Below are 14300 nucleotides of genomic sequence, written 5' to 3'. Positions count from 1 at the left end.
CCTTCGGAGGTCAGAGAAATCTCCTGAGCTGACAGACTGGGGATGAGAACAGAGGAAAAAGTCACTTAGGTTTTCCTGACACGTAGGTTTAAGTTTAAGAACTCTGGAAAGTGTCCAGGAGGTTCACCGAACAAGATACAGGCATGAAAAAACACAGAATAAAGGTCAAAGAAACTACAGCAGAACATGTCTAAAAACTGAGGGGTACAGGCGGTGAGGTTGACAGGTCTGAGTGTTCAGTACCATGCAGAGGCATGAAGCCAACGATCTGTCAAGGAACATCTTCATGACACAGAGAGAACATCCTAAAGGCTTCTAAGAGCAAAGGAACCACCAGGCCTGAGGAGCAGAACCCAGTGGCACACACCTGTAATCTCGAGACTTGTTTGAACCAAGGTAGGTGGACCATGAGTTTGAGGCCAGTTACAAAGTGTGGCGGTCCCAAAAAACCAATCAAACAGAACGGCATTAGATGCCTGTAACATTTCCGAAAGCAGGGAAAAAGGGATGACGGACAAAGGCTGTATGCTCAATTTTCACTTTAGAATTTTATACCCAAGCACATTTTCAGTCTGGTAGAAAAGGGGGCATTTTCATCACAGAAATATTTTTCCAGGCACAAATCATAAAAGAAGGTCTGGCATCTGGCAAAAATGAGATCCAGCCCAGGAAGAGAGACAAAGAGAACTCCAGAGATGACAGCTATTTGTCAGGGTTGGAAAGCAACCTCATCCAGGCTGGAGGACGACCAGGCTCCTGGAAGACAGCCTAGTCCTGGACAGATGCTCCTGAGAGTCTCAAACAGGAAACGGGGGTAGGGTGGGGTGAGCTGGAGGGTGGGTCCTTCACCCCCATAAAAGAGGAAAAACCTCAAACAAAACCAAACCCTCTGAAGGCTTCAACAGTAATGCAAATTAGAAAAATAAGGTAACAATTCTAAAAGGGAAAAATAAACATAACCAAGATACATTATTTGGTTCAAAGACTACTTACATAGGCTCTTAATATTACTTATATTGAAAACTCATCATCTAAAGATTACGGCAGAAATAGATTTGAGAAACAGAGGTTGAAGTAGAGAATATTAAGAAATGAGTATAATACACAGCTAATAATAGGAAATATTTAAAGTAAGTAAAGCAAAATAAATCTTTAAAAACATGTTAAGGCAAGAGTGGTTGTTTGGAGAGAAGTAGCAAGAGATGGAAAGATGACTTTTCCTTTTTCTTTTTGGTTCAGTTTGGTTTTTCGAGACAGAATTTCTCTGTGTAGCTCTGGCTTATCCTGGAACTCATTCTGAAGACCAGACTGGCCTTGAACTCACAGAGATCCTCCTGCCTCTGCCTCCTGAGTGCTGGGATTAAAGGCGTGTGCCACCACCACCCAGCCAGTGCTACACACTTTTAATACCAGAATTTTTGAGAGGCAGAGGCAGGCAAACCTCTTTGAATTTGAAACCAGCCTGGTCTACACATAGAGTTCATGAACCGTCAAGACTGCATGATGAGACTCTATAACACAACGAACTATCCCAGAAACTGAAGGCCAGTATGAGGGGGCTGTTTCTAAAATCCTAATGGAATACTATGCAGTAACAATAAAGAATGAAGAATTGGGATCTAGCTTCGTGTAGCGCTTGCCTGGCATTCACGAGGCCTTGGGTTCAATCTCAGCATTGCAAGAATAAGTTTCCATGATGAAACGGCACAGTATTCTTGCATGGTACAGCATGTTTCTCCGTATAGTGCACTTCTCCCAGGATGCACAACTATGACCACTTGTGGTCTGTAGGGAAATGAAATGACTTTTAAACCATACTCAAAAGAAAGACTACCCCAGAGTAAACCAGACATCAGCCACTTCCAACATAAGGCTGTGAGCTCACCATCATTGTTCACCAGTGTGACTGCTGGGGCGGGGGATTCTGGCTTATGGATGTAGAGGTCTCAATCTGTGGTCAGCCTGTTCCAAGTGAGGGCCTGAGGTGACGCCGATCGTTCAGCGAAACAACCCACCTTACCGAGGACAGAAAGCAGAGAGCTAGGAAGGGGCCCGGGGCACAGCACACGCCGCAGGCTCTCAAGGGGCCTGGCGCACAGCACACATCCCTAGGGTGTTCCTGGGGAAAGAGAGTACTTTCTACCACTTCCCAACAGTGAAAGACTCCAACATGGATTAAACCCTGCTTTAAGGCAGAGCCCCACCTTCCAGTTGCTTCTAACAGCATCAACAGTTTGAGGGGTACACCTAAACCCTAGCCGTGTTGCTCCTCCACGGCTGTTACGACACCTGACTTGATCACCTATCATCTCTATTTGAATCTTAAACTGCTCAGAAACCCTGAACAGGCATATTTATCCCCATTCTACAGATGTCACATCATCTTAGGTTGATTTGCACTCTCTCTCTGGCCTCTGTCGTCAGAAACCCAGCGACAGGTAAACCAGAAGGAAAACGGGAGCTTCGGAATGCTTATTATGTAAGGCCTTACAGGTTCCAACAAAGCACCACCAACGAGAGACTTGGGTTTAAAGTTTTAATAATAAATTGTGCCAGTAGAAGCTTTCAAAGGCAATGATATATCAATAAATAATAGTTAAATCGAGTTCCTGAGAAAGAACCTACCACATGAAACTACATCAGAGCGTTGTAAATGACACGCGTTACTATAAACTAGCGAGAATACTGTAAGTCACAATACAAGCACAGCAGACTTCAGAATTCGCCATTCATACAAATGTAAACCACGACACGGGAATGTTTCTTAGACATAGGTAAATTTGTAAGTGTTTCTGCCTAGATACATACTAAGTAATGGATACATTATGCTAAGACCCTCGAGGAAAATATGTGGAATAGTATAATGAAAATGTGATGCATTCATCTTTTAAAAAGCAAAAGAAATTGAATGTATTCAAATATAAATCACTTTAAATAGGAACCATACTAATTTGAAATTAGGAATATTTTGTGTTTATAGTTATATATACACCTATATGTCTAAGAAAGAATGTATGGCTTGTTTTAATATTTCAATGTCACTCTGAAGAATCTTTTTCTTTTTACAAAGTTAAAAAATGCGTTGATTAAGCCATATTAAGATTTGACACCTTAACATATGAAAGAAACACAATCTCATGGTAACACCTTGGCTGACTGAGGTAACGGGAAACAACACTTACCTCGCCTGTTGGTGTGGGAACCCGTTAGTGAAAAAATTAAGTAGTAGGCCCCTGCCACAAGCTTCCACATCCCAAGACTGACAGCACACTGGACTAGAGGGATGGACAGAGTGCTAGGATTATGTCCAATGTTTCGGAGGAGCTGAAGTAATCCCTTTTGATGTGTTTTATATATGACAAACGTTTACATTTGCCTCCAAAGAACCCAGTCAAATGCAAGACACACACGTTAAAGAAGAGAAAAATCACACTTCAGTTACACATATGCATTTCTTTAACAATAAGGGCTACAATCATCACCCACACAATACATTATCAGCACACTTTCTAGAATACCTCATTTAAAAACATATTCACAGGACCTGCTGTGAACGGCAAGATACGGTAATTTTATAACAGGAACCCTGCCCGTGCAGCACTTCCCACACACCAGACACCGGAGTCACCACCTTCTCTCTGCTCACCCTTCCTAGTATAATATGCAAAGAAAAAAAGCACAAAAGCAGCTTTTAAACATTACATCACAATTCTGAAACGTGGGAAAATATAAAACGAAGCCACTGTGTAGATAAACGGTCTCCGTGACCTGGAGCGGAGCGCGGTCTTGTTCTCTCACTTATTGCACAGACTCTCATCACATGTTCTTTCTAAACGTGGACAAGTGCTATAGATAAAAACACAAATGGAAGGAACAGCAGCATGGTTTGTCAAAGTTAATCCTTATAATTCAGTAAGAAAAATGGGTGTCCATAAAATAAGTGCTCTTTCCATATTGTACTGGATTTTTAAAAATATTGTTTTAACGCAGTGAAGGTCCTCAGAGGACCAATTCGAAGTCAATGGTGACCCTCCCTGTTGCCCATTAACCAGAACTAGAAACGAAGGATCCCTAACTTGAGTTTGTCTTTAAAAAAACTTGTTTCGTGTTTTCTTGACAAAGATCAGAAGATGTGAGGCCACTGGCACTTACACGTACACTGGCTGGCAGCTCTCGGTAGCACCCTCCAGCTCTGCATCCCCCTGGTCTGTGCTCTCGGCTGGCTCTGACGGCTTTGGGCACCGGAAAGGGTAGCCGTTATCATCGAAGAACCTGCGGAAGGTGAACTCGTAGAAGGCGTGCTCCGGGTGCTTGCTGTTGGGGGATGCCAGTGTGTCCCAGGCCTTGGTACTCTCCCCACTGGCCTCGTGCCAGGGGCTTTCTTCATCCACCGGGTCAAAATTGGAGGTGTCCATGGGGTGGCTGATGGTGGGGACGTACGGTGCGGGCTGCTTCCGTATGTCGCGGGAGAAGTCGATGGCGCTGAAGAACGGGTGTGCCTTGAGGTCATCTGCCCCATCCCTGCCCAGGCGGTTGTCAGCTGAGCAGCACAGCCTGGTGATGAGGTCGCGGGCCTCGGCGCTCAGCTTCACCTGCGTTGGGATGTGTAGCGTGTTCTCCCAGTTGATCACCTGTAGGGAGCACTGGGGTTAGAGCTTCCACAACCAAGGACTGCACGGCTGTGGCCTCGGACAGCTAAGGGCTTAGCCTGTCACAAAAACCTTCAGCTATGGCAACAGGTTTCTGTTGGGCCACCACAGTGCTCACTTGGCGTTTACTGAGGCTGGTGGCTGGTCTCCAGGATTTTTCTTTCTTTGAGGTAATTGACACCAGCCAGCCCTGGCCTCATCTGGGTGGTCATTAAGTATATCTGCAATGAAGCCCTGCGTCCTTCCACATACTGTGAAGAAAAACCTAATGCTGTCTGCATTGTTCAGGCTCAGGCCCAGAGTGGGCCTGGACAGTGGAGCTGTGGCTGCTGGGGAGGCATGCTCTGCAGCAAGTGTTTTAGGAGGACCAAAAATATGAGATGTGACCCAGGTGTTCCTGAATATGATACCAAGACACCAGCAGGAAAGAAACTGTATACTGGATTTCATAAAAATCACAAACTTTTGTGTCATGTATGATGGCATGCATCTAGCAATCTCAGCACTTCAGAAAAGGGCAGGCCAGCTGCAGGCTCAAGGCCAGGCTGGTCTATACACTGAGTTCTTGGTCAGTCAGGGGCATGAGACTGGGGCCTCACTAGCTGAACTTACTAAGAATGAAGAGGCCAACCATAAAGTAGATTGTGTCTGCAAAGCACACATATGAAAAGGACTTAATGTCTAGAATATATAGAGAAAGAACCACACCAACAAATAACCTGGACTTTAAAATCGGGTTAAAGACTATGGGCCATTTCCATAAAAATACATGGGTGGTAAATGAATACAGGAACATATGCTTGATATCACTAATGACACGGAAACCCGAACGAAAACCTCACACCCAACACCCCCACCCCATGAAGATGGCTGTTATTCCAAAAAGGGGGGTGGGCTGGGTGTGGTAGTGCGTGCCTGCAACCCCAGCACTCGGGGGCTAAGGCAGGGGACACTAGTAAGTAGTGGTGGCAAGGATGCAGAGAAAATGAAGCCTGGGTACACTATTGGAGGGAAATGTAAAGCAGATGTTACCAAGCATGGGTGGCTCAAATGTGTAATCTCAGAACTGAAGGAACTGGAAACTGAGACAGGATGACGTCTCCAGTTTAAGGTAGTCTGGTCTATATATAGTAAGGCTGTTTCAAAATAAATAAATAAACAAAAGGATGAAAGAATGAACACGTAAATATAAACTGTGAGGAGGGCCGAGAGGGGCAATGCACTGTGCACTGAAGCACTAGCTTCAGCAGCCAAGGCCACCTGCCGACCAGTGATCGGAAAATCAAAACACAGGACACACACTAATTCAGTCTTAAAGGAAATCTACATGCACAAACAGGGATGAACTTTAGTACATTATGCTAAGTGAAAGAAGGCAGTTAAAAATAAGACAAGTGTAGAATTCCACATCTGTGAAGTTCCTACAAATGGCTGGGGAGAGGGGATGGGAGAAGTTATTTAATGGGCACAAAGTTTCTGTGTGAGACGGAAATATCCAGAAATGGTTTGCAGAGCCCTGTGTGAACACACTTAAGGTTAACAAATCATACACTTGGGCTGGAGAGATGGCTCAGAGGTTAAGAGCACTGTCTGCTCTTCCAAAGGTCCTGAGTTCAATTCCCAGCAACCACATGGTGACTCACAACCATCTGTAATGGGGTCTGGTGCCCTCTTCTGGCCTGCAGGCATACACAGACAGAATATTGTATACATAATAAATAAATAAGTACTTAAAAAAAACAAATCATACACTTCAAAATTGTTGAATGTAAACTTCATGTCATACCTATTTTGCCACTAAAAAAAGGTCTGGCTTACTATCATGTAGGCAAATCAGTGAGTGGTTCAGCAGTTTGACTAGTAAGCAGGAAATGCCAAAACCAATCGTGCTGTTCAGAGTTACACTGAGTTTTCTCTCTCTCTCTCTCTCTCTCCCTCCCTCCCTCCCTCCGTCCCTCCCTCCCTCTCTCCCTCTCCCTCCCTCCCTCTCTCAATAGGATTTTGTGTAGCCTTGGCTGTCCTGGAACTCCCTTTATAGATCATGCTGGCCTTGAACTCAGATCCCCCAGCCTCTGGCTCCCCAGGAACCAGAGGCCTGCACCACCACTCAACCCCCGCCCCTGTAGACAGTGTCTTCCACTCCACCATGGACGGATCAGGACGCAAGCACCCCAGAACTGTGCTTCTGTAAGTCCACTAAGAGTTCAGGTTTTCAGCTTAACTCTGAATTAAGGATTAACTCATTCAGAAAGTGGCTGTGAGCCTAAAATGAATTATTAAATGATTAACCGACAGGTACAGTTTTCCCAGCAAGTACCGGGAATATACACAGCTAGCCATGGTGACACCGTATCCTAATAAGCACACTGGCCTCTCTACCACAGGGCCCGGGCAGCGAGCTGTTCCACAGCCACCACTTGGACTTCACGGCGTGTGGTTCCTGCTGGGGACACCAAGAGGGCAGACAGACAGGTAACAATGGCCTAAAGAAAATTACAGGTATACAAAGACATTAAAACTCAGGTCTAGCTCTGTTGTTTTAATATAAAAAATTCAAAGTATAGTAAGAAGAAGAGAGTCTTTTCTTTAGAAAACCCACTAAAATGAGTGTCACTTCTATTCTATCCAGAACAAGAGGCCCAAGGCGGACCAGGGCCGTGGAAAGCACAAGGCTCTGCATCACACAGGCACACACGCCTTGCTTACCTTCAGCTGGGTTTCTGTGGGGGTAGGTGCCAAGAAAGGGGGCTGCCCAACCAACATCTCAAAAAGAATCACGCCGACACTCCACCAGTCACAGAGCTGTGTGTACCCTGAAAGACAGCATTCCCTCAGTGCAGGCTCCCCTCAGCCTGAGCACCCGAATGGGCTGGCTCAGAGGGGCACTATGCTAATAAAAGGAGAGATCCATAAATGCAGCCCTTGGGCAGGGGTCTCAGGCTGCAGCTCAGTGGGTTCACACAGAAGGGCAAGAGACACGGGGTCACAGGCACGGGGATTTCTTTATTTTTACTCACTGGTCTTCATAAACACAGGATGCTTTTAGAGTAAGGAGACAAGTCATTAAATATTTTTATAACTTGAGTGTGTGCGTGCGTGTGTGTGTGTCTGCGTGCGCAGGAGTAGACACACTATGGCATATGTTAGAGGTCAGAGGACACCCTGTGGGAGTCCATTCCTTCTTTCTACCATGGGGGCTCAGGGATGGAACTCAGGCTTGGCAGTGCTGTACCCCCTGGTATGGGGCAGGTGTAGAAAGCAGGACAGCGTCCTAGAGAATTACGTAACTCTGGTGAGGATGATGCTGAAGAACAGGGCGGTGGGGCTGCTGACAAGGAGGCAGCGGGACAGGTTCAGTTATCTCAGATGTTCTCCCACATCTCAGTCAAGCAAGGTTTGCTAGGAGGCTCTGGAGCAGGAACGGCCAGTAGTGGTTCTGGACTCTACCTTCATCTACCTCCTGGCACTGATGGCTGCTACAGAATACAGAACAGTACTCATGGCTAGAGTGCGGCATCTCTCCTGGGCACCAGAATTAGCATTTGCAAGCTCTCAGGAGATACCTTTGTGTATAGGGCTGAATGGATCAACAGCCTATATCAGCACCACACTGAAGGAAAATCTTATCCTGCACCCACTCAGACTAGGTCTAAAGGTACAACAAGAACACAAAGACTGTGTCTGGATTAGCTGCAAGGTCAAGCTGACAGCCCACTGTCTCAATGGACCACAGAAGACACATTCAGGGTTCCTCCAGTTCTGAAGCAAACACTGTGTCCAAACTGTCTATCCAGGAAACCAATTTCACCAACTAGTAATTTGATGCCCATAAAGGTTTGCATATTATTACCTCCTAGGAGTTTTGGGCCTAACATGGAGAATTCATTTGTGTGCCAGACATGGAATAATCCAGCCTAGACAAGGGAGAGGTCAGTTAGAGCTTGAAAATGGTAGGCTAGGGAGAGCGGTGGCCCTAAGACCCCCAACAGTTTCACCAGCCGTTTGCATTTATTAATTTATTTTTATGTGTAGGGGTGTTCTGTCTGCATGTGTATGTGCAGCATGTGTGTGCAGTGCCTGTGGAGATCAGAAGAGGGCACTGGACTCCCCTCGGACTACTATTAGCTGCAAGCGACCACAGAGGTGCTGGGAATTGAACCTGTGTCTTCTGAAAGAGCAGTCCATGCTCTTCCCAATGAGTCATCTGTCCAGCCCCTAGCCGACCCTGAAAAAGTCAGTTAGTTGGAGAATCACTCCCTTGGGTCTGAGGTGGAAAGCCCACTACTCATACTCCTCAGAGGGTGAGGAAATACATCAGCTTAATCATGGTGAAAGCAAAGGCCCCTCCAGATGAGAGGTAAGATGATGGATGGAGCTTTGTTGCTAGGGAAACCATCAAGCTCCCAGGTGTTCCTAAGCACAAAAATACAATAGGAATACCTAAGAGTCCTGGACACCTACTGCTGAAGCTCTGACAAGACCAGGCAGTGAGCCGAGGAGGGAGCAGGCTGGCATACCTTTGCGGAGAAGCACCTCAGGCGCGATGTAATTTGGTGTCCCAACCAGAGAGTGAGCCAGACACCGCTGGTGCTGCTTCTGTGCTCGCTGCTCCAGGGTCTTTAATCTGTCTCCACAGCGACAGTTGGAAACATCGTCCCAGAGGTCACCGGGCTCCATGCTGTCCTGTCTGATGTGGTTCCCTTTGCCAGGGGAAAAGGTGCAATGACAGAAAAGAGCAGAAAAGAACATCATTTCTGAGTCAGCACCGCAGCGAGTCCACAGCTTAGACAGAACAGGTAACTCTGGCCATGTCAGCAGACGCTTCTCCCACTGACAAACCCAGGCCTGCTGCATGCCAGGAACATCTCTCTCACTGAGCTACCACTCCAGGGGCTTTGAGGTTTATTTGCCAAGGTTTCTTTTAATAGGGCAGTGTGGAGGAAAGAACCCTTCATGCTCAAAATCTATTGCAAGAAAGTCTACTAACAAAGAAAACACCCTCACAGATATCATACCGCTCCCTTAGAAAGGGAAGATGCCACACCAGATCACAGTAAACACACCAACAGGTCATTTTGAAATGAGTAGGTAGCATAAAGACTATGCAACTGCCTGGTGGGGCTGTCCCCATGTAGGTGCGGGCGGTGCACACAGTAGCCTGAAGCAGTACCTTTCTGGTAGTACTTGGAATTGTGAGTCCACCTGAATCCGGTGCAGAGGCCAAAATCTGTCAGCTTAATGTGGCCATCCAGGTCGATTAAGATGTTGTCGGGCTTAATGTCCCTGTGGATGAAGCCCATCTTGTGGACACTCTCAATGGCCAGAGTCAACTCTGCGATGTAGAAGCGGGCCAGGTGCTCAGGGAAGACCTCCATCCGGATGAGCAGGCTCATCATGTCCCCACCAGGGATGTAGTCCATCACGAAGTAGAGGCTGTCCTTGTCCTGGAAGGAGTAGTACAGCTTCACCACCCACTCGTTGTCCGCCTCAGCCAGGATGTCCCTCTCGGCTTTGACGTGGGCCACCTGGTTCCGGTTCAGGACGTCTTTCTTCCTCAGGGTCTTCATGGCGTACAGGGCGTGAGTGTCCACCTTACAGGCAAGGCACACTTCCCCAAAGGCGCCAATGCCCAGGGTTTTGATTTTTACAAACATGGACTTGTCCATCTTGGCCCTCTTCAGTCTGTTGTAGTTGGACTCCTTCTGGTAGAGGATCTTCCTCATCTGCTCCTGCTCGGCCTCGCAGAGTCCAGCCTGCACACAGGAAAACCAGAAAATGGTGTTAGAAGGACCCACAGCAGCCAAGTGTGGGGGCAGGGCCACCCTGGAACAGCAAGGAGTCTTCAAAATGACGAGGTCTTCCAGACTACAGGCAAGACACCAACCAGCCTTGATCTTTGAACCTGAATGTGGACATCTATCTCTGCGTGCAACATCCATCCACATGTATGCAAATATGGAATCAAAGAAAATTCTTTCTCTAGGTGATTTTGGGTTCCTAAAAACCAGGGAAAACCACTACTATGACTACAACTAAGAAAATATCTGTGGAAAACATTCCTGGAATCCACTGACTATCATCATCATCTATCCCTGGAATGCATTAACTATTTCAGTAGCTTAAAGAAAACGGGAAAACACAAGACAAGCAATGAATCTGGACCAAAAGGAAATGAGAACACAAATTTAAGTTTTAAAATTTGAAATGACTGGTTTGTGCAATGTAAATTTAATATCTCTTTTATTTACTTATTTTTTTGGTTTTTTGAGACAGTTTCTCTGTGTAACAGCCCCAGCTGTTCTGGAACTAGCTCTGTAGACCAGGCTGGCCTTGAACTCACAGAGATCCGCCTGCCTCTGCCTCCTGAGTGCTGGGATTAAAGGCGTGTACCACCGCCACCTGGCATTTACTATCACATTTAAATTTAAAATAATGTCATAAAATTCAGAGGTCCCCAGCACCCATGTGGCAGCTCACCATGTAATTCTAGTCTATAATTTTAGTTCTAGAGGATCAAAAGTCCTCTTCCGACCTTCATAGGCACAAGCATGGTATAGAGATATATATGCAAGCAAAACACACGAAAAGAAAATCTAAAACAATACCACCCCCCCCACACACGCACGCGCGCGCACACACACACACACACACACACACACACACACACACACACACACACAATCTCCTGGGCATCTGAAGCTGTAGCAGGGCTGGGAGACCCAGTTCTATGGGGGTTACAGATGGACATGTGGTCTCAAAGAAACAAGCCCCAAAACACTATGATCCAAATTAGAAAAGTGGACCAGCAATATTGTATTTCTCTCTAAAATATCTAACTCAGAAAACTTTTTAAACATTCTTTTAAAATGTTACTAGCAGGTAATCTTTGATGTGCTTTCTTCAAAAGTAAGGACACACCACATTAATCCATTTGCTGACGACTTGCAGCCAGGGTCCTCAGAAGGGAGGCCACACATTGTGGCTTCTCCAAGTGTCTGGCTCATGCGGGGGTTTATGGGAGGGACGTGTGATGATGGTGCACAGCTGCTACAGTGGACAGAGGAGCTTGGAACAGAGTAAGGAGGAAGAGGGAAATTACTTTGGCCATTTCCTGCTCCAGCTGCAGCCTCCGGCTGACCTTCTGCTGGTAGGTTTTGATGACATTCTCTACATGTTGTTCCATGAAGAACTTGAAGGCATACGGGGAATAGCTCTTGATGCGGGACTCTCTCTTCTCTTCATCCTTGCTATTCTTGCGGACGGGCACCGGGGAGGTCTGGATCTGCTTTTTGTCCCTGCTAGCTTTGTCTCCCTTGGTACCCTTGTGGTTCTTGTCGCTCCTGTCCGGCTCGGCGCCCGCACGCAGGCTCTGCTCCACACCGGCGCATAGGCTATCCACGTCCAGGTTGTACTGCTCGGCCTTGCTGGGTAGCAGCAGGTGCTTCGGGTAAGGTGGCGGTGGGCACCTGCGCTCAGAGCCACCATAGTCCACGTCCAGTGGGTGCTGGCCTGTGCTGCCTTCCTTGGTCTCCAGGCTCTCGGTGGAAGGTGCTGAGGGTGCAGGTACCCAGGCAGGGTGAGAGGGACCCACGGCTGTCTGGGGCTCGGGTCGCAGTACACGCACACTCTTTACAGGATGCAGGATGTGCGCAGCCGTCACTGCAGTGACCGTGTTGGGGGCGGGCAGCGAGGGCTCGGGCTGTGGGCTGCTGAAGGAGTTGGTCCTGCTGGGCCCCGTCCGAAAGGCCACGTGCTGCCGGGCGGCCTCTAGACCCTGCTTCTGCAGCGAGTCGCGGCGAGTCAGTGGGGCTGCAGACCAGGGTCCTGGGGAACCCAGCTCATACAGGTCGGCATTGAGGCTGTTCCTGGATGGCGGCGTCAGAACTGCCGGCGTGGGGCTATCACCAGCGAAGGTGGGACCCCGGGCACCCAACACATGCAGTGGGTGGGCCCCGGGAGCCACAGTGGCCGGCTTGTGGTGCGCAGTGGTATACAGCCCAGTGTGGGCAGGGAAGGTGAGGCTGGCAGGAGGGCCACCCTGGGCTTTGGCCAGGCCGGAATAGGCATCTGGTGGTGTCTTGCTCTGGAAGGAGGGGCTGCGCTGCACCCCGTATCCCGGCTGCTCCGCTAGCAGATGAGTACGACCATAGTGTGTGCCCGGGAAGTGTGCACCAGCCTCCGCCGCTGCACTGTAGCCTTTGGGAGGGTGCTGGTGACCAGGGGTGCTGTGCGGGCTGACCCCCGGGAAGAGGAAGTCTAAATATTGCCGTGGCATCTCCTCCAGCACAGCAGGGCCCTCATAGTTTGCACCTCCCAGCTGGTGGTAGGATGGGAATGCTTCCCCTGTGCCCTCGAAACTGGGCCGCCTTGTCACCGGGGTGGCCACCACGCCCTTTCCTACACAGGAAAGAATGAAAAGTCAGTTTAAAAGCACATAGGGCTGGTGGGCTGCTACTCACAGGTTGGTCCTCACACTAGCCCCAGCTTTGGGCAAATGTGTAAGGTCTACTGAGAGTCCCGGCGGGGTGAGTCCTGTCCCAGCAGAAACTGCTCTCTCTAAGGTGGCAGGCAAGGTAGAGGGGAGATGAATGATGGCGTTAAAGGCCCAAGAGCGTCTGCAAAGTCATGGGTCAGAGGGGGTCCCGTGTCTTAGAGGATACAGCACCCAAGGTCAGGCTCCAGCCACGCTAGGGAGCTACCTGAGCAGTCAACTGTTTTCTCCATGAGGTGCAGTTATTTATTTGGGGGAGCCAAGTTTACTTACTGTCATGGTTTTTAAAGGGCAGAACTATACCCACTGTCCAAATAATCATTCTCCTTTCGCCTATTTCCCAAATTAAAGATTTGCTGGGTTTCTGTCTTCATTAAGGATAACAAGGTAATACATACCCAACATAACTAAGAACAAAACCATGAAGAGATGGAGAGACAGGAAGAGAGCAGGGGACCCAAGTTTGGTTCCCAGTACCCATATCAGGTAGCCTTTGAGAATTCTGTCCTGGCATGATATTGCAGTCAAGTGTGTGCGTGCACCCACACCATTAAAAATAAAACTCTTTTAAAAACTCCTTTAAAACAACCCACAAAGGGTCCCCCTCTCTACAAACACCAGGCAGAGGATGGCTACTGCTGCTTCCTTACTCCTGACTTCTCCATTATGAAAATTTTTCATCAATTAAAGTGGATGCCTAGACAAGACAAAGGCCCCTTTCACTTTCCTACATGGACTCCTCTGCTCTGCCCGACCTGGCAGAGGACCCTGACGCCCAAAGGTTGTGTCTTATCCACTCGCAGCACCGCTCTCAGGGCAGACCCCAGAATGCCAAGACCCAAGAAAGAGGGCCAGTCAGAGCTGGTGAGTGAAATTCCTTTTCTCAAGAAACCAGAACTGTATATCCCCTAACAACACAAACACTTTGAAAGCCCGAGATGTCCTCATTAAGGCTAGTCCTGAGGTCTTTACCGAGCAGGGATTACACACATCCTTTATCACACTCTGGGAACCACAGCCCATCCACTCCATCTCCCCCAACAGCCAGGCATCCCCTGTCCCCCCCTTCCAGAGCTGGAGAGGAGCATCCCTGCAGTAGGGGAAGCAGAGCTGGTGGCCCCTGTCCCTCCAGAGCTGACACACTGCTCACAGATGCTGCT

The 14300-nt window shown here is 48.1% G+C and overlaps 1 protein-coding gene across 1 annotated transcript in view; it reads right to left on the bottom strand.

Annotated features, from left to right (window-relative positions):
* Positions 1-2522: 2522 nt before the first annotated feature.
* Positions 2523-14300, bottom strand: part of Lats2 (large tumor suppressor kinase 2) — a 54086-nt gene continuing 42308 nt past the window's right edge. Inside the window, exons 4-8 of the mRNA XM_038310348.1 lie at positions 11749-13046; positions 9820-10402; positions 9167-9349; positions 7356-7462; positions 2523-4631 (exon numbers count right to left, since the gene is read on the bottom strand). Of these exons, the coding sequence (XP_038166276.1) occupies positions 4149-4631; positions 7356-7462; positions 9167-9349; positions 9820-10402; positions 11749-13046 (2654 nt within the window). The 3' untranslated portion in view covers positions 2523-4148. The remainder of the gene's footprint in view (positions 4632-7355; positions 7463-9166; positions 9350-9819; positions 10403-11748; positions 13047-14300) is intronic.

This window comes from Arvicola amphibius, chromosome 13 (assembly GCF_903992535.2).
Source record: "Arvicola amphibius chromosome 13, mArvAmp1.2, whole genome shotgun sequence".
In the NCBI taxonomy this organism is placed as follows: Eukaryota; Metazoa; Chordata; class Mammalia; order Rodentia; family Cricetidae; genus Arvicola; species Arvicola amphibius.
Note: the sequence above shows the minus strand (reverse complement) of the source record. Positions and strands in the feature narration are given on the sequence as shown.